The 19,158-nt window shown below is 35.8% G+C and overlaps 1 protein-coding gene across 5 annotated transcripts in view; it reads left to right on the top strand.

Annotated features, from left to right (window-relative positions):
* Zcwpw2 (zinc finger CW-type and PWWP domain containing 2) overlaps positions 1-18,305 on the top strand; it is a 185,621-nt gene extending 167,316 nt beyond the window's left edge. For 2 of the 5 annotated variants that reach the window (XM_087181433.1, XM_087181435.1), the window contains 3 exons: positions 444-568; positions 3,900-3,968; positions 9,977-18,305. In XM_087181433.1, the coding sequence (XP_087037559.1) occupies positions 444-568; positions 3,900-3,968; positions 9,977-10,075 (293 nt within the window). In that variant the 3' untranslated portion in view covers positions 10,076-18,305. The other 3 variants (XM_087181436.1, XM_087181434.1, XM_087181437.1) reach the window with 2 other exon arrangements.
* Positions 18,306-19,158: the final 853 nt, after the last annotated feature.

Below are 19,158 nucleotides of genomic sequence, written 5' to 3'. Positions count from 1 at the left end.
TTGATTGAATAAAAAGTTCTTAGGGCAAGCAGTAAATATAGACAGTTGTAATATAAGAAAATGTAAAGGGAAAATTGATTTTCCAGTGACAATCAAGAAAAGGAAACTTTGTATTTCATAATCTGGCACAATTTTATTTAATGCTATTATTAACTATTTTAGCAGAATTTAAAAATTTCTTTCTGATGTCCTGTTTAGAACACGTTCATGTTCCATAAACTTTCAGTTACTTTACCTGGTGTGATTTTGGTGACCTGCCAATAAATGGAAGACATTAGGTGGTAGAATATCAGATTTTAGTAGTTAGCATGAAAGATGAAGGGGTATGGTCTCATGGCCTTTCCCTATGTTGTCTTTGGAAAGGCTTTCACACTCTCCATCTGTCTCTGGTGCATGGTGATTGTGACATTCCTTTTAAAACTATATTAATGACATTTCTTTAGTTGTCTCTGAAACAGAAGTTTTGCTAAAAGAGCTAGAGCAAATGCTACAGCAAGCACTAGAGCCTACAGCAACACATGATAAGTCAGAACAAGAACATGGAGAAGAAATAAATCCAGGAGAAAAGGTAATATTGATAGTTTTTATCAGAACTAAATAGTAACTTCAAACTATTTAAATGGCAGAATTATTCTTGATTGCACATTATAATTATACACAACTTCTTTTTCACATCTGAAATTTGAGCCCTTGATTATCATGAAGTGATTAATAAATTAGTAACCAGCAAGAAATCATAATACATGTCAGTGTTGAAAAAAACTATGGATAAGCAGGGTTCTTTTAATTTTAGATCTTTGGAATTGGAATGAAGAAAGATAGAGGGGCTCACTGTAGCGGGATAGATCACTATAGACAAATTTTTCTCTTTTTTCTCATCTTTTCAGCTGGGAGAAGGAAGGGGCCAGGATAACAGCAGCTTCCTGGAAAAACCGTCCTCCTGGTTCATGCACCAGGATAACTGTTGTAAGGAAGAATCTACATAATTAACATACTCAATTTTCATTGGAATTAGTTTCCAAAATAAGTAGATTTTTCACTGAAATAATTTTCGCCATTCATATCTAGGTTTATCCTTTTTTCTTTTCCTTTTATCCAAATATGTAGGATTTAGACAGGCCATTTGTGCTTATTTTATTCAATGTATCTGCAAATAAAGTGAGGGTTTGATACAAGGTCCAATTAATACAGAACAGCAATGTGGTAAGTGTGAGAAAAATAAGTCAGAAGGAAGAAACTTTCACCAAGTGTACAGTTGTTCACTAAATAGAGAGAAAACTGGCAGCAAGGAGTTGTGTGTCCTTAGATTTCATTGATTCAGATGCATAGTGCACCTGGAGTCAAGAGAACAGATATGAGACTGACTCTAGAATATACTGGTTGTGTCCCAATCCTGGTCCTACCACTAAGGACTTGTATAATTTAGAAAGTTATTTATCACCTGCCTCAAAGGATTTTTTGGGGGAATAAATAAAAACGGCAAAATGTTTGGCATAAAATCAGACACTTCAGATTAACTATTATTATAGAAGAAAATTAGGAATAGAAATCTCTAGAGTTGAATGTTAAGATTTTCTTATTAATCTCTTTTTTCTCTCAGTCACTCCCATCTCACTTTGAGCAATTACTCATCCCCAAATCTGACTGTTCTCACATGCAGAAAAAATAAAGGGTTTAGAAGTGATCAAGGTTGTTTACACACTTTGGCAAACTGCCCAAATTACATGATTTCATTTAGAACTTCAAGAAGTATAAAGATGAGTCTTTAACAACTCCTTTATTGAGTTAGAAATTAAGGAAATATACAGAATTTACCAGTATGGATATAAATGTGTTAAAAGAAAATTAAATTAATGTCAACTCCTACTGAGTTGAGAATGCATTTTTAAAATCAGTACCAGCAATACCAACTTTTACCTGGATTTGTGTGAGTTATAAATGCCATTTTTTCTGATTAATGTTTCTGTCTAAAAATTTTGTTTTCTGTAAAAAGATCTTACCTTTTAGTAGAACAAAATCTGTAGATATATATCTTATATGTCACTTATATAAGACATTATATACATTATAAAAGACAGTAATATACAAATTATTCTTTTCTAGCAATTTTATGCTTTGTTTAAACACCATATGTTTTTGTGCAGTGTTTTTTCAGTTTTAGCAGTTTGTCTTTTCAAAAATACAGCCAGGTTGATTTTTATAGTGATATCCTGGAGCTTGTATAGCCACAGAATTGGCTTCTATTTTGCCGTTATAACTAGTAACTTGATAGAACAGAAAATTACTTCTGGTTTTATTTCTTAAGGTAAAATACATAGTTTTAATACATCACCTTGAAGGAGTTTGCTTTTTTTTTTTTAGATTCTTGTATTTTATACTTTTAAAAGGCATTTAGAAAATGTTAAAAATTAATTATTTTAACTTGCTGGCAGGCAGTTGAGTGCCTCCTGCTGACTTGTTCATAAGCCACTCTGCACACTGAGCTTTGTAAGTCTCACATTCATACTAGGCTCAGGATATTTAGGGCCTTGTGCACTTTTAAATGAGATGAATAGCTATGAAACCAACTATCAAATCTGTAGCAATTTCCAGTGTAAGTAAAGAAATGACCACTGCTAGGAGCTGGAACTTCTCTGGCTTGCTTTCTTTTTTCTTTCTTTCTTTCTTTCTTTCTTTCTTTCTTTCTTTCTTTCTTTCTTGCTTGCTTGCTTGCTTGCTTGCTTGCTTGCTTGCTTGCTTTCTTTCCTTCCTTCCTTCCTTCCTTCCTTCCTTCCTTCCTTCCTTCCTTCCTTCTTTCTTTCTTTCTTTCTCTTTCATTACTACAGAGATTTAATATGGCTTCCAAATAAACTCCACCTGAAACTGGAGATATGTCTTGTTTTTAGGAGAAAGCCACTCCTGACAAACTAAATGTGACAAAAAGAGTCACAAGATCATTTTGAAGTCCCAAGCATATTGATTCTCTGAGCAGATATTGTATGAGCTATTTTCAAAGCTGTAATTTGATGTTATCACTGTTCATTTCACCTATGAGATTTCAGTTTCATTACCCTCAAGCATTTACACCAATAGATGAGTGTAGCAATATGGAAAAAGCATACATATATGGATAATCAAAACTCTTTCCTATTTGTCATTGAAATGTTTAATATTATTTTCCTCAGTCAAATCACCTTCCTAATTATGTTCTCCTTTAGCTAATATTAAAAGTAGTTGTAATTGACATGCCCTCATTTGACAAGCAATGGAAGGAAATTAATTTCAGATTTTGATAAATCCACCAATAATCCACAAATTACATAATCCGTATACAAATCAGATAATTTTCTACATAATGACTTGCATTAAATGATACATTTTTATATATTAATATACTTGTATGAACTGCATGTGTATTCTTATTCCTACCCTTAATGAACCTCAAAGGTATAAATCTTGTGTGTGTATGTGTGTACCCACACTTTATTCTAAGGCTTCATCCCCTTGAGGCTAGAGTGAACTATCATTATTTATGTGGATACTTATGAGATGACCACAGAAAATGTGACTAAAACAGTTTTCATTTTTATTCACTAAAATAATATTAATAATTTTAAATAAATATTTCATATTTTAAATAAGCTAATATAGAAAATTCAGAATTAAGATGATCACATTTTTCCAAAGTATAAAATTAAAACTACAATTGGATAATATTGGGCAATAGAGACAGAATTTTAGTAATTACTTATTCTTACACAAACACATGTACTGTACAGTAAAATGAAGATAATTATTTGGCCATCAGCAAAGTAAACCTTGTATGCTACTATGGCTTGAGTAATTACTATTTTATATTTTGTACAAATAATCAATTAAAGGTGATATACGTCTGATGAATTATATGGTTGTTTTTGCAGTTATGTAAATGCAGCCCTGAAGCTCCTGCAGGCAATCCATTTCAGAACCACCATGAAGAGGACTATCTTGTAATTGATGGGGTAAAATTAAAGGCTGGAGAATGCATTGATAATATAACCAACAAATTTAAAGAAATAGATGATTTGATGTCTGAATTTTAGGGCATTATACATATTTCAAAAGTAAATTCTGAAAACATTGGCATCTTTATATTTTTCCTGAAGTTATAAATTATAAAATGTTTGGTGAACTAGGTATACATTATACAGAAGTTGATAATTCTAATAACTTCTTGCTTTATAATTTGAGAATGTCCATGGTTTTGAGAGCCAAACAAATGGTATTTCAGTTAGGGTTAAAATATTAGAATTAAAAACCCTAGTATTTATGGATTTTTTGTCTGCCTTAATTTTAAAATATTTTAAGAAATATATATCATAAACATGAGTTTTCAATGGTTATTTAGGTCCTTTATTTAAATGTGACTAAGTAGTAAAATGACTATCCATAATAGTATTAATTACTATTAAAATTCTTAGAGATAATTTAAATGTACAATGAGAATATGTTTGTAGTAGAATTAACCTATTATAAAATAAAAGGAAATAATAGAACTATTGTTGTACAATAAAGTTGGATATTTCTTAAAAGACAGTAATGTCTCATTATATTGGAAACAATAATTTCAACCATAGTTCCCCAAACTGCCTGATTAGCAGAGTGTCTGTGAACCTTGGAACATCATAGTACTGGACCCTTCCCTGCTGAGTCAGTAGCTCTGGAGGTGAGATTGGAAAAATGTAATTGAAAAATGCATAAAAAGTAGTTTAATATATGCAGTATAAAATCCAAAAATATGGAAAAGTAATAAATACATAATTCCTTCAAGGATTCACATGTACAGTTTTAGTAGATGCCATTCCAGATCTTGTTCTTTTCATAAACAAAATGTATGTGCATGCACATCTGTCTCTAGTTCTTGTTCTGGTTTCTTCTATGCCTATCTCTTTCTGGGTATAGAGGATCAGGGAAAGGACATTTCAGGCACTTAAACACAAAAACTAAAGCTTGAGGAGACAAAAACATTAGCGCACCAGGGACATGCTCTTAGTTGAATCAGTTGGAATGATGTGTGATGGTGAGATGGCAGGCCAGAGCAGAGAGCCATGTACACAGGCTAAGGAACTTGCAACGTGTCCTTAAAACTATAGAGACTAGGGAAAGCATTTTAGATAGTGGAATCCCTTTTCCATTCCAGAAAGACAAACAGCCTCAGTGTGGAGAGAGGTGAAAGGAAGTAACCCTGCAGGCAGTAGATCAGTGAGGATCCTGATTCTTTCAGGAATTTGGTTTTGAAATTGTAGGAGCCTGAATTATGGTGGTGCTGCAGCACAGAGAAATGAATGGACTTAAACTAAGTTAGCATCAACAGATTATTAGGATTTGGAGACTGAATATAGGGGTAAGACAGAGGGAAGCTTTAAGGACAACTCTAGGATTCTAGTCTTCACAACATTATTCAGTAAGGTAGGAATGCATGCATATTAGGAACATGAAACAAATACCAAGTTTAGACTAAATTGTGTGAGTTCAGCAGAGATTATGAGATATTCATTTTCTGACAAAGCTTGTATTTTAATACCATTCTGAGAACCAGAGTGACTAAGAATAATCTTTCAACACATATTTAAATTCTAAGTGGTATGAAACAGTGAAGGCCAAGGCCTTTGCTTTTTCTAACAGCTGAATTTACTCCACAGCATTTCAGAAAAACTTTCCTCTTTTTCTTGGCAGTGATTTTATATTCACAACTTACAAGATATTTGAGGAAGTAATCGATCCCATTTTTTATTACTGCTTAGAATCAACTATAAAATTTTAATAATTATATTTAAAAGACTTTATCTATAATCCAAGTGTTTTATATAAATCTACATCTAGTAGATCAGTTACATAGATTGCATATAATTCCTCTTGATAGAAGAGCCAGTGCTCGTCAACAACTTTCAATAGCAAGCTACTGAAATTTCCTGACTGAATTCATCTCTACCATGATATAAGTTGGAGTCTGGGATTTTTCACTAAAGTCTTCGTTCACTTGAGCAGCTCAAAATGATTCTGTAAACAAACAGTTGGATTGATTTTGTCTGCAAAGGAGAATGGTAATCTATTCTCAAGAAGAGGCTGGGAGAACCTCTACCCATGTGAAAATATATGTTTTCAAATTTTGAGATAGAATGTGCCCAAGAAAAAGAAAAAGGGACTGATGGACTAACATCTCCATCTTCAGAATGCACAATTATAGGTGGCAACTTGTAAATATTCTATGTTTAGAGGTACCTGTATAACATGGACCAACAACATGGACCAAGTATATTGGTGGAACTATAAATCCTAAATTCCTCCTTTCAGATCCTGGTTCTGCTACCTGTTAAGAGGGTGACCTGAGGCAAGTTATTCAACTTTTCTGAGCCTAAGTTTTTTTTCCATCTATAAAGTGGAGGATACTATACATAAAGTGTGACAGTCCTAACACATGGAAAATCATGCTGATTATGACTGTTCTTACTGTCAGTTTCAGATCATTTCTCTTCTAACCATCCCTGCCATGGCTCTGATATGCCTCATGCATCAACATATTTATTTCAACAGAACCCAAGTTTCCAGACTATAATTAGCTGAATTTTAGGGCAGGGCCAGAGATGAACAGTACTTTACATTTATGGCTAGATTCCTTGCTAGGTTCCAGGGACAATGTCATAAGGAAATTGCATCTGCCCATCAGTGGAGGTTAAATTCTAAGTACATTAGTTACACCAAATTCAAAGGCAATATGCTAAGACATCTGCCCAAGCATTTGAATTGAAGTATGAGCTCCTCTTTGTTCAGGTTGAGGAATGTTTAATTTTGGAATGAGTTGGGCCAAGCCTTTCTGCTCTAAAGCCTAGATTGTGTTAATTTATGGAAGGTTTGGGTCCATTGGAAGACTGAATCCCCAATTAGATCCATGGACAGTGAAGGGCTGATTAATAGCCAAGTCTGTTAAATCTGTATTTCAAAAAGTCTTGGTCCATTTGCCTAATGCTGAAAGCTGAATTTATGCAAGAATTTCCAGTGGTAAGAGCCTTGACTCTATCCTTATTGGATACAAAGAGTATACTCGTGCTGGGTTAGGCTTTTGTTGCTACACACAATAGTGGCATGAAAATGAAAGTGCACCTATCTACTTGCAAAGTCTGCATTGTCTACAACTTTGAACTTACAGCTAATTGATCTACAAACAGTCCCAGGCATAGTTGCAAAATTGTAAATTTTTCTATCAGAAATAATTGGTGTTCATCTTTTTCTGTAGGAACCTTTCATTCATGAACCTGGGGTGATTGTGTAGTGCTTATATGGAAGCAGATCATTCCACCATCTAATACCTCTATCAAATAGCCACCACTTAATTGGGACTAACAAATGTTAGAGTTCCACTGCAGATACTTTCAGACTGGTAGAATTTATATCTGTGGCCCTTCCAAGAGACTGGAATTCTCTAATTTTTCCAAGATATTTAAAAAATCCTTAGAAATGTCCAAATTTTGCTCTACTGTCTTATCTCTAAAAGAGATGTAGACTATTATGGCTTGTATCTAGAAGTACCCCCAAAGCCTCATTCCCTCATAGGTGGGACCTTTTAGAGTTGTGTGGTACTGGGATTAAGGGTGTGTGATAACTAAATTAGTTTAGTATATTTCTGGATGTGGATAATGGAAGGCTCACCCTGGGTGTGGGTGGCTCCACCCAAAAGACTTATAGCCTGGATGGGATAAAAGAGAAAGGGAAGCTTGCTGTTGTTTTTTTGCTGCTTTTCTGCCTACCCTGCCACAGACTGTTTCTCCTATGCTCTGATGCCCCCTGCCTTGGAGACAGCTGATTATGGACTGAAACCACTGTAAGCAAACTTTAACTTTGAGTATTGTGTATTTTGTCCCAGCAATGAGAAAAGTAACTAAGACATAGACATAGTATAATTTAAATTTGTAAGTACTTCTTTAGAACTGAACTAACTCTTGATGCCTTTCAATAGCATTCTAGGAAAGTAGTTTGGGACAGATAAATTGGGCCTTCAGGTCCAATTAGGACATTCTGTGCTGGCAAATCAAAATATTGAAACTTTTTTTATCCATTCATTTGTTGTATGATGTAAGTAAAGCAGTGAGCGGCATAGGAGAGGATAAAATGGTTTCTAAGAAAAATTGAAATAAACTGCTTTAAATGCACATAACAAGGTCCTACAAGAGAGAGATATGCTCAAAATGTAAAAGAAAAGATAAAGGTCAGTTTGCAAATAGAACTTAGCATCTATAGGAAACATGAAAGTTGTGGAGTTAGAAAATAAAATCGTTCTTATCTTTAGTTTCTCCAGCCTGAAAAAATTTCTCCAATTAAAATGTAGCCTGGGACATAAGATCATGGACATGTTTATTAAATTAGAGCAAAAGAGTAAAAGGCTGAATCCAGGTGGCTCCCAGGAAAACATGACCTCAGGGTAAAGGCCCAGTCAAGAATGTGACTATAGCATTGCAAAATATTATAAGGTGACCCTTAGTAGACATTTCAGCTAGATACAACCTCCTTTAGAGCTCTAAGACATGGTACCTCAGCCACCTGATGTGATTGAAGTACTACTAATTAAATTTGGAGAAAAAAATCTTGAAAAAGTGTGTTTTAGCCACATAGAATGAACTGGAATCAAATACATAAAAACCCACTTAGTTGTAGACAGAGTAATATTGCCAATGACTGAAACTATTTGAGAAGAGACAAAGATTTCTGAGCCTCAAATTTTCTACAGAGTTTTATTATGCAGTATTGTTCTGGCAATAGTTAACTGCCACCACATTTGACTTCATGATCTCAACAAATCTTCTGACAGTATTCCATCTGTACAGAGCCTAAGGGGTATTCCGGTCCTAGGGTAGTGCTATTAGCAAAATGGTTCTGCCTTTTAGGTTGGGCCCAGCATGCTAGTTTGAGACCTTCTACACAACAACCTTCCCATCCTTGTCTGGAGCTGGCCCAGACTAGCCTTCAGCTGCTAGGGCCTAGCCCATTTTCTGCCCAGCCCACAGTGCTGAGTTTTATTTTAACTGATATCACATTGCTGAATCAAGGAGATAGCATATGTATATATTTATAAAGAGAACACCAACACAATCAACATATTATTAAGGGTTTATTGAGTGTGTCACTTATTTTACTTATATTTGGACTGTGATAATCAGAGTGGACAGTGGAGATATGTCCATAATGGTTGGAATATCTTATTTGGTAAAAAAAAAAGTGTATATATTTTCATTTTCCTTCTTTTTTTTCCCATAGTCTCTTTAGCATTTTGGTATTGTATGAGGGTACTAAATTATAAAACCTGTTTGGTAAAACCAGGTTTTACCTCGTAATTCGTGTAAATCATAAAACTGGTAAATAAAAGGGACAAAATTTGAGTACATTTTTTGTCCTGCCCTTGATTACTGTCTCTGCCTTGAATATGTTGCTTACTGGCTGGGTGGTAAAATTATCATCTAATTTCCTCATATATAAAACAGCAAAGGAACTGTCTAAAACAAAGCATTGTGAGAATGAATGAGATATTTGATGTGAAAGTGGTTTGTAAATCAACTTGATCTCCTACGTACTCTTTCCAAAATGAACCAAGTGTATCTTTTAGTATGTTGCAATTAAGAAATTGCTGAGATAAATTGTAACTATACATTTTAAACTATCACTTTTATTGCTCTAGTATTATTCAGTCTACTCATCACCAATATCAGTTTCCTTTTTCTCTTTTAAAAAATTTATCTTTGGAAACCAGCAGCAGCAGAATATGATTTCTTTGAGGGATGTGTTAACAGCAGCTGTCTTTTAAATTACACCTCACTGTTGGGTTATAGAAATGTCTTTAAATCACCTTGCTTTCTTCATAAACATTCAGTTAAAAGGGAAAGGGAGAAAGACTTAACATTGATGAGTTATGGTGAGGTTCTACGTCATTTTAGATGCATTTCATTAAATGCATGAATGTCTCTTGCAGCAAACTGATGTAATCCCAGCTCTTAAAAGGCTGAGATGGAAGGATTACCATGAATTCGAGGCCAGCCTGGAGTACAAAGTGAGTTCAAGGCCAGCCTAAACTACACAGTGAGATCCTGCCTCAAAAAACAACAAACAAACAAACAACAAAAAACTATGGATGCAATTCCATCAGGCTCCAGTGACTCAGCCAGAGCTAAAAATCATCTTACAGAGTCTAAGGTCAGCAGATAACTTTAGACCTAAGTTAACGGCAACTGTCCACAGAAGAAGTTAAATCAGAGGTAGGACTTTACTTGTAAGCCTCTTCCATGATTCCTCTTGTATTGTGGAAAGGGCCGATAATAATGACACCTGGTTTTCCAATCACTGGGTCATGGCCTGAAAGAACTTTCTACTTCTACAGTCACAATTGGATCAGGTCCAGGTGCTCTGTATGACCACCACAATTCCCCCTCTTCACTTAGTTGCCTGCCTGCAATCCACTATTCCTGTACATCCATAACCACCCTGACTACCATGGATAAAGCCAAGATGAGGGAGGCATAAGAGAGAATGTTGGCCAAGGACATTCATCTTGGATGGTGGATCTATGTAGCTAATGAGCTCATGGAACACTCTCACACCAGAAAGAGACATACAGTGGATGAGGAAAGGGACAGGGTTGTCCTTTTCAGAGTAAGGGGCTGCCAATCAGGTACCAACTCCTACCAACAGTCCATCTTACCATTCCCATGGATGCCTGGCCCTGTCTCTAAGTAGCAGGTGTTTTGAAAGTCTCACTTCCAAGAAAAGGCAGATTGGGGTGTCAATCTACAGGGATATGTGAAAATGCAGATTATTTGGAAATGAGAGTCCAACTTTATGAGTTAGAATATATTAAGTACTAGAATGGAGATATTAAAGCAAAGGAGAATTGTATTCATTTTGACTGCAGGAATAGCTTCATTGAGACATTTCTTTCATTCAGTTTATTAAATACGAGCCAGGTTTGTGCTCATGAACAAGTTAGACCTAACTTCCAACCTCATAGAATTGACACTCACCTTAGGCAAGTTGCTTTAACCCCTTCTATGCCTCACCTGAAAATTTGGTGGTAATGATATTGACAGTGTTATTATTAACAATACCAATGTCATAGCATAGAGTAATATCCTCAGCCCTTTCTAATTTTTATTTTTAGACATGTTTTCACTAAGCAGCTATGTTGCCCAGGTGGGGCTTGAATTTATGATCTTCCTGCCTCAGTCTCCCAGAGTGCTAGGATTACAGTTGTGCAACACAGTGTCCAGCTACAAAGGCCAGATTTTGAAGACAGAATAGTGAGCTAGCTAACAAAGATGAAAGTCACAGACAAAAGCCCAGAAGTGAAAAAGTAGGAATAGCAAGTAACTAACCTAAATAACTACCAAGCAGGGCTGACAGGTGTGAAATGAAGAATTCTGGGAGTTAAGGCCAGATCACACAGGTAGGAATTTGCTCAAGGAGGACCTTGTATAGCACACCAAAGAGATAGTACTTTACTTGGCGGGGGAGCCACATTTTTCAGTACAGAAGAACAACGACTGGAATTCCTGGAAGAGAACATCTGGAATTAAACACCCAAGGGTGCTGGGTGCTGGGACTGCCATGGAATCAGACCATTCTGTGATTAGCATCCATCATAGAGCAGCAGAAAGACATTACTATGCAAACCAGTGCCCCTGTGTCTGAGGAAATCCATGCCCTGATGTTAGCTCAGATTGTCAGCTTCTACAGCAAGTGCCTTAGGGTTCCCAGCAGGGAGCCAGGGACTGGAAGGTTCAGTGTCTCGATGAAGTCTTATTAAACTCGCTGCTGTCTGGGAATAATGCACCACAGCTGCAGAGTTTTAAATGGCAAAGGGTCTGTGACTGTAAGAAAGGTTACAGGTAGATGCTTTCATTTGTCTTCCATGAAAGCTTAATATCATTTTCTTCTGTTCAAGTCAACTTATAGACCTCATTACTTCAAGTTCATCGGGTGGGTAGAATAGGCTTTTTTATTTTAATGTGCCCTCAGAATCATATTGGAGAAGAGCTAGTGCATTTTTAACCAACTCCAGCAATTTAAAGCTCTGGTGCCGCAGTATGTCCATACAATTATTGGTAACAGAGACCAATATCTGTGTCAAGGGACAATCCCTGTGTTGAGTTCTGGGATGTAGAGGCTACGTGTCCTTTCATTTTGTGACCTGCTCACACCATAACATAGTGCCTTGGATTTATTAGAATATTAGTTCTGTTTTTATTTTGATTTTAAGCTTCCTGTAAACCTAGCATATTCAAATCCTTGTCTCACAAGTTTTATATTTAAACACCTTTGGTTTGAATCTAGTGGTGCTGATTTTTCTCTTCTTTTTCCAATACCTTCCAACAAAGACATGTTACAATAATGCAGGGTAACAAGCCATTTCAAATTGCTAGCCTATTTTTCAGAGAGGAAATCTGCAAGCTTCAGCTGGTTTGGCCACTTTCAGCAAGTCTCACTTGTGTTTGTGGTCAGCCGCAGCCCTACTGAAGCATGGCTTTGTGGATCTGCATCACTCAGAAGTCTGAGCCCCAGATAGCTGCTGATGATCTAGAGACATCTCAGGTGGGGAAATAGAAGCAACCTGACTGTGCTTCATATGCTACCTTTCATTGTCTAGCCGGCTAGTATGTAACAGAGGGATGGAGTCAAGATTGATTCCCACCATGTCAAGGCTTTCCAACCCTCTTGCTTGCATTATGTTTGCTAACATTTCTTTGGCCAAATCAAGTCACATAGCTGACTCCACACTCATGTGGGGATGTCCTGTGAAAGAACATGGCCACAGTAATCTGTCTATCATTCATAACATTGGGTTATAACAACCCATCCCATACTTTTCTACTAAAAATTTGTACTTTAGCATACTAACAGCCAGCTGTACAACTCAGTGGCTATGCCTGGGGAATTCAGGAAGCAATCTTGGTGTTTACACACTTGGTATGATGAACTGCAAGGTGTGTGCATGTGGGCAAAAATGTCAAACTGGGATTTTTACCCATGTAATGCTCCATCTAACAAGTTTTGCATATGTTTAACTGAGCATCACAGGGGCTAAAATACACCTACATCATGCTTCTGTTATGTAAACATGTATTTTATCATATTGGAATGTGGTGTGATACACAGTAGCTGCACTTGGGGAAAGCAAAATCCCATGTGTGCATTCACTCACTTGGCATATGAATGGCAAGGTGTGTAAGGAGCTCCAAAGCAGCAACAGATGAGTTTTACCCATGAAATGCTCATAGCTAAATTTCTGTACATTTAGGATTTGTTTTTTAGAAAAAGTTTTCTTTTGATTTTTCTGGTAGAAGTCGTCCAATTCAGTACAATAGCATATGAAAAATCAGATTTGCAAGTTTTAGAGGAGGTCAAAAGTGAGTCATCAGATTACTCATGCATGGATGAATGAAGATGATAATGACTTTGACATTGGCCTTGTAAACTAAAGTTCCTGTGACAGTGAAATGGAGCAAAAATTGACTGATACAGACACAGGGAATGCAGACCTCTTTGATTCAGATGATGAAGAAAAGGGCAATGTGAGTGCATATTTCACTAGTTGAAATGTTGCAAAATGATTGCACAACCAAATGGAACAGTCCAATGTTAGAACTAGGTCTGAAAATATAGTGAGGATCATGGCAGGGGTGAAACTATTTGGACAAAATGCCAGCAGTGCAATTCAGTGCTGGAAATTGTAACAGATGAAATGCTACAAGATGTTGTGAAATACACAAAGGTTGAAATACAAGTAAAACATTCTGTATGCACCAATAGCCATATTAAAAAATGTACTTATTATGACACTTCACTAGCTGAACTGAAAGCATTCATAGGTCTGCTGTACTTAACAGGGATTTCTCATGTTACTTGCCGGAATGTGAAAGTCTTATGGAAAAATGCTGGATCAAAATACGGCATAAAAATTTATGCCCTTGTAGAAGAGTTATTATGTTTTCAACTTAGAAATTTATCCTAGAACTCAGCCACCTGGTCTTTATTCACTTATCCTTGTCATGTTATTTCCTGTTGTTGGCTCTTTTATTTTGTTTATTTTTCCCCCTCTCCCTTTAATTTCTTGCCTTGCCTGATGGATTTTCTCTGTTAGGCCTCATGAAGTTGTGACCTTCATTGTCTTTTTCTAGGATATTGTTTAGAATTATTTGGAGTGCTGGTTTGGTATTCATGAAATTTCTTAGGTTTTTTTTGTTGTGGAAGTATCTTATTTCCCCATCAATTTTGAAAGAGTTTTTCAGGCTACATCAGTCTAGGTTGGAGGTTGTTTTCTTTTAGGGCTTGAAATACCTCACTCCTGGCTGCCCTTGACTTGAGGGTTTGTGTTGAAAAGTCTGCTGTGATTCTGATGGGCTTTCCTTTGTATGTGATTTGTTTCTTTTCTCTAACTGCTTGTAATATTTTGTTCTTCTGTTGGGTTTCTGAGATCTTGATTATTATATGTCTAGGTGTAGATTTTTTTTGATCATGGCTAGCTGGAGTCCTCTATCACCTACTTATCTGTATGTCAAATTCTTTTGTTCTGTTTGAGAAGTTTTCTGTCATTAATTCTGTGAGCAGTTTTTTATAATGTCATTTGTACTTTCTCCTGCTTTTTTGTGGACTCCTATCAATCTCATATTATTATTCTTTGCATCATCTGGGAGCTGTTGGATCCATTTCTCATGGTCCCTTACTATTTTTTTTTTGGTATTGGGGATCGAACTCCCATACTACTTTTAAGAGATCTCTCTTTTCATGGTCACTGACCACCATCCTATCTTCTATATCTGATATTCTGTCTTCACATTGGTTCATTCTGCTGTGAACAATTTCAATAGAGTTTTTAATCTCCTGGATATGTGTTTGAATCTGTTTCATGGATTCCATTTCTTTCCTATATTAGACATTCATGATTTCCATTTGTTTCCTATGCTGGGCATTCATGGCTTCTATCATGGTCCTGAGCTTATCTATTTTTTTTTTTATCTGTTTCTGTTCTAGAGTCTCCAGTCTTGTCTTTCATTCTGCTCACCATCTCTGTAGTTATTTGGGAAATTATCTCTGTTTCAAATTTTTCTAGACCCTCATTCATCTGTTTAGTTACTTCCTGTATTCTCAGTTCAGGGTGTTCAGGTGGTTGATTATCAGACTTTTCCACCTCGTTTCCCCCAGAATTTGCCTTTGGTGAGCTGGAAATCTGGGTTTGTGCCTTCCTTAGGTGTCTTCTCATTTCTATTTTTGTTGTTGGTACTGTTTTTGGCTTAATTCCTGGGTTGATACTTCAATATTGCTTATTGTAAGTATCTTGCTTGTATTTAGAACCCTTATGGAATGATTGCTTCTCAGAGGTGTCTTCCAGATATAGCTGGTCTTTAGGTTTTGAGTCTCTAATGGCTCTTAGGCAATCTTGTTTTCAGTATACAAGGAAGGACAACTGATTAGATCAATCACAACACCTTAGCCCAAGTGATACAATCAGCAACAACAATAGCATCAGTCACAGCTTAGAAAATGACAATTTGTGGTAGTTATTAATCTATTACCTTTAACCATGTGAATTAAATAAAAATTGAGGACCAGCCCAAAATATGTTTATAGTGAATAAACTCTTCAATATAGTAAATTTACCCTTTGGAATAGGAACTTAGAAGGAGTTGGGGAGGGAGGGATAGATACGTAGAAGGAGAGGGAAATGTTAGAAGTGAGGATAGAGGACACAGGAAGATCATGCAAATTCTATGAAACTGTTGAAGACAAGAGGAAAAAACAGAACAAAAGAACAAAAACAAGAACAGAACAACCTAACAGCAATAGGGAAGCTACAAACTATATTCACTTTCCTTTAAAACTAATGACAATTGAGAGAAGGAAAAAGAGAGAAAAAAAGAAAAAGAAAGAAAAAATAAATCTGAATTAGGACAAGAACAGGAACAAAAAGGGAGAGAGATGAAGAACAAGGTGGGGGCAGAATTTGAAAAGAGTAGAAAAGAATAAAATAAATAAAAATTAAAAATAAGAGAAGTAATTTTAAAAATAACAAATAGAAATGAAGGGCCTCCTTCTGGGTATGTCTCTGCTGTCACAATAGAGAGCATGGGCAGGAGTGTGCAGATCTAAGTCAATTAGTCTCAGCAAACGAGCAGCAGTCCCCTGAGATTAGGGCTGATTTCTGGCTGCAAGGCCCAAGTTGAGCTCCCTGACCTCCTTCTGGGTTGAACTCTGCAAGGTTCTACTGCAGGTTCCAGCTGCTCTTCCCCTGAAGATAGTACAGGTGCTGATGGGAGGTGGTGATCCCACCAACTTACCAACTACAGTGGTCTGGTGTGGCTTTATTGCAGAGATTTTCTTCATTTTCCAGTGGCCATCAATTTTCATCAAGGAGCCTAAGAGAGGCCCTCTTCCTGTTGTTCACTTCTGCTCTATCTTCTAGAGCTCAGAACAATGCCCTTTATGACCCCCTGCACTTCTGCTGTGTGGATCCAGGTATCTGCATGTCCCAGTGGCCAGAGGTTGGGGGTGGTCAGCAGTGGTGCTACTGGTGACTGTGCAGCTCAGCTCCTCGGCTTCTCCTTGGCAGCCAGCAAGGTCCTTATTCATATGTAATAAACTGAATGATGTTGCTCCCGTCCCCTAAACTAATCAGAATGTGACATTTGACAATTGGTTTACCAGTTTCCAGTTGATGTTACCTTTGCTAACACAGCACAAGTTGACCAGCATAGGAACTGTTTACAGGAACAAAGCAGAAATTCCAAATGAAATGTTGCAATTTCAAAACAGAGAATTGTATAGTATAATCTTTGGATTTCAGAAAAATTTACATTAGCTTCATATATGGCAAAGAAAAACAAACTGGTATTGCTGATGTCAACATTGCACTATGATGGAAATTGATAGGGAAACCTTGACAAAATGGAAGCCTGAGGTGGAAACTTTCTACAACAAAAATAAAGGCAGAATAGATGTTGATGAGTTATGCAACAACTATGATGTCACTTGAAACAAAATGTATGGGCCAATATGGTGTTTTACTCAGTCCTAAATATGTGTTGCACAGTTTGATAGTTTACAAAGAAAGTAACAATTGCAAAATACCACAGAGAAATTTTCCTAGAGAATTGAGACTGGAACTCTCATAAGAGATCATTTACAGTAGAGGAAAACCAAAATATTTCTGCCCATGGAACTATGCAAAAAATTGTGGATCACACTGGTGAGCTGACAGGCAAACAGGCAAGCACAGCATCACAAAGACCTACTACAACAGGAAAACAAAATGTCAGCTGTGCTCTACAAGAAAGGACAGGAAAACAAAACATATGTGCTATCAGTGTAAGTGATACTTGCATATGGAGCATGCAGTTTTGAAGACTGCCTTGGGTGTGACAGTTGAAGCAAAGATTATTTCTATTGCAGACTTTTGTTTGTATTTATACTGTAGTTCACATAGGTTTTTATTTCTGATATTATCTTTAGGTTTTGTAAGCAAGTACACAGCTGATGTGAAAATGTTGATGTCTATTCTAAGCACTCATTACATATTTGCTATTTTATTTTATTGATATCTTATTTTCCTACTAAGTGAACATTGTGCAATATAGTAGGAAGCTTCCAACAAAACAGGAAGAGAAGAGAGGTAACAAGAATGGCCTGCCACACAGCAAAGGAAAGCTAAGCTGTCAGTGTGAGACATGTGCATGGAACATGCAGTTGTCATGTGTGAAGATTGACTTGGATGTGACAGTTGAAGCAGAGATTATTTTTGTTTTAGAGTTCTATTGATATTTTCACTATAGTTCATATAGGAATTTATTTCTGATGTTATCTTTTAATATTTGCTTTTGTGAGCAAGCACACAGCTGATGTGAAAATGTTGAAGTTTATTCTAAATGCACAATAGATATTAAGAATTTTATACTTTATTTTATTGATATTTTACATTTCTGCTAACTGCACACTGTATAATATAATAAGAACTTCCTGACAAAATAGCAAGACCAGTGAGATATCAAGTATGTCCTACAAAAATGCCAGGAAAGCAAAACACATGTGCTGTCAATGTAAGTGACATATGTATATGGAATGTGTGAAGACTACCTTAGGTATGATAATTGAAGTAAAGATTTTTTTTTTAGAGTGCTATTAGTATTTTTATTGTAGTTCATATAGGAATTTATTTCTGTTCTTATTTTTTAGAATTTGTATACCAAAAAACAGTTGATGTTGAAAATTTTGATTCTTTTTATGAAGACTCAATAAATTTTAAAAATTCAACAGTTTATTTTTTGTGTTCCGTACCTATTATTTAATATAATAAAACTCATAAAAATTAAAATTAATAATTCATCAATAGAAATATTCTAAATAATAAATGTAGGTATTATACACCCAAGTTTCTGTGCCTTTGTGACAAAATTTACATTATGCCCCTCTTAAAGTAGAAAAAGTTTCAATAACAAAATGCAGATCACCTGAAATTCTAGGAAAAACAGACAAATCCTTGTTGATCTTTTAAAAGTCATTAGAAACTTACTTCCAAGTAAACATGTACTTTTCAAAGCACTTAGGAAATAGTATCTATTCCACAAATGTTCCCATAGCTTTTTTCTAGTAACTATATATTGAACGTATTTACATGTCATAGAGTATTGTTCTAAAACATGATTTTAGTAATTACCTCCTATTTCATCATATTTATATTCACACAATGAAAAGGACCCTTTTGATGGAAATCTAATGTTTCCATGTTTCACAATTATAAACCACTTTGCCACAAAAATCCTCATCATTCAATCTTTGCATGCATTTATCAGTTTTGTTCCCAGTCATTCCTTGAAGAGGAATTGATAGGTCACAGTGCACAAGTTTTTAGATTTTTTGTGTACCAATTTATTACCTCCCACAAGATGTGTATAAGCATATCTGTTTCCCTCTGAGGCTCAGGATGGCTTCTACTATTCCTTAGTACATTGTATTAATCTTTGTCTTAAAGAACATTGACTAAATGACTATGATTTAGGTACATTTTCTCCTTAATTCCTTAAAGAAGGATGAAAATTTACATTAGCATAGACCATAGATTTGGACCTGAAAGTAATCGAGATAAGAATAATAAATGAGTCAGGCAACAGG

The sequence above is a fragment of the Heterocephalus glaber genome, unplaced genomic scaffold (genome assembly GCF_053883595.1).
Source record: "Heterocephalus glaber isolate CG9 unplaced genomic scaffold, H.glaber_assembly_v1.0 deba00001472, whole genome shotgun sequence".
Classification (NCBI taxonomy): domain Eukaryota; kingdom Metazoa; phylum Chordata; class Mammalia; order Rodentia; family Bathyergidae; genus Heterocephalus; species Heterocephalus glaber.
Note: the sequence above shows the minus strand (reverse complement) of the source record. Positions and strands in the feature narration are given on the sequence as shown.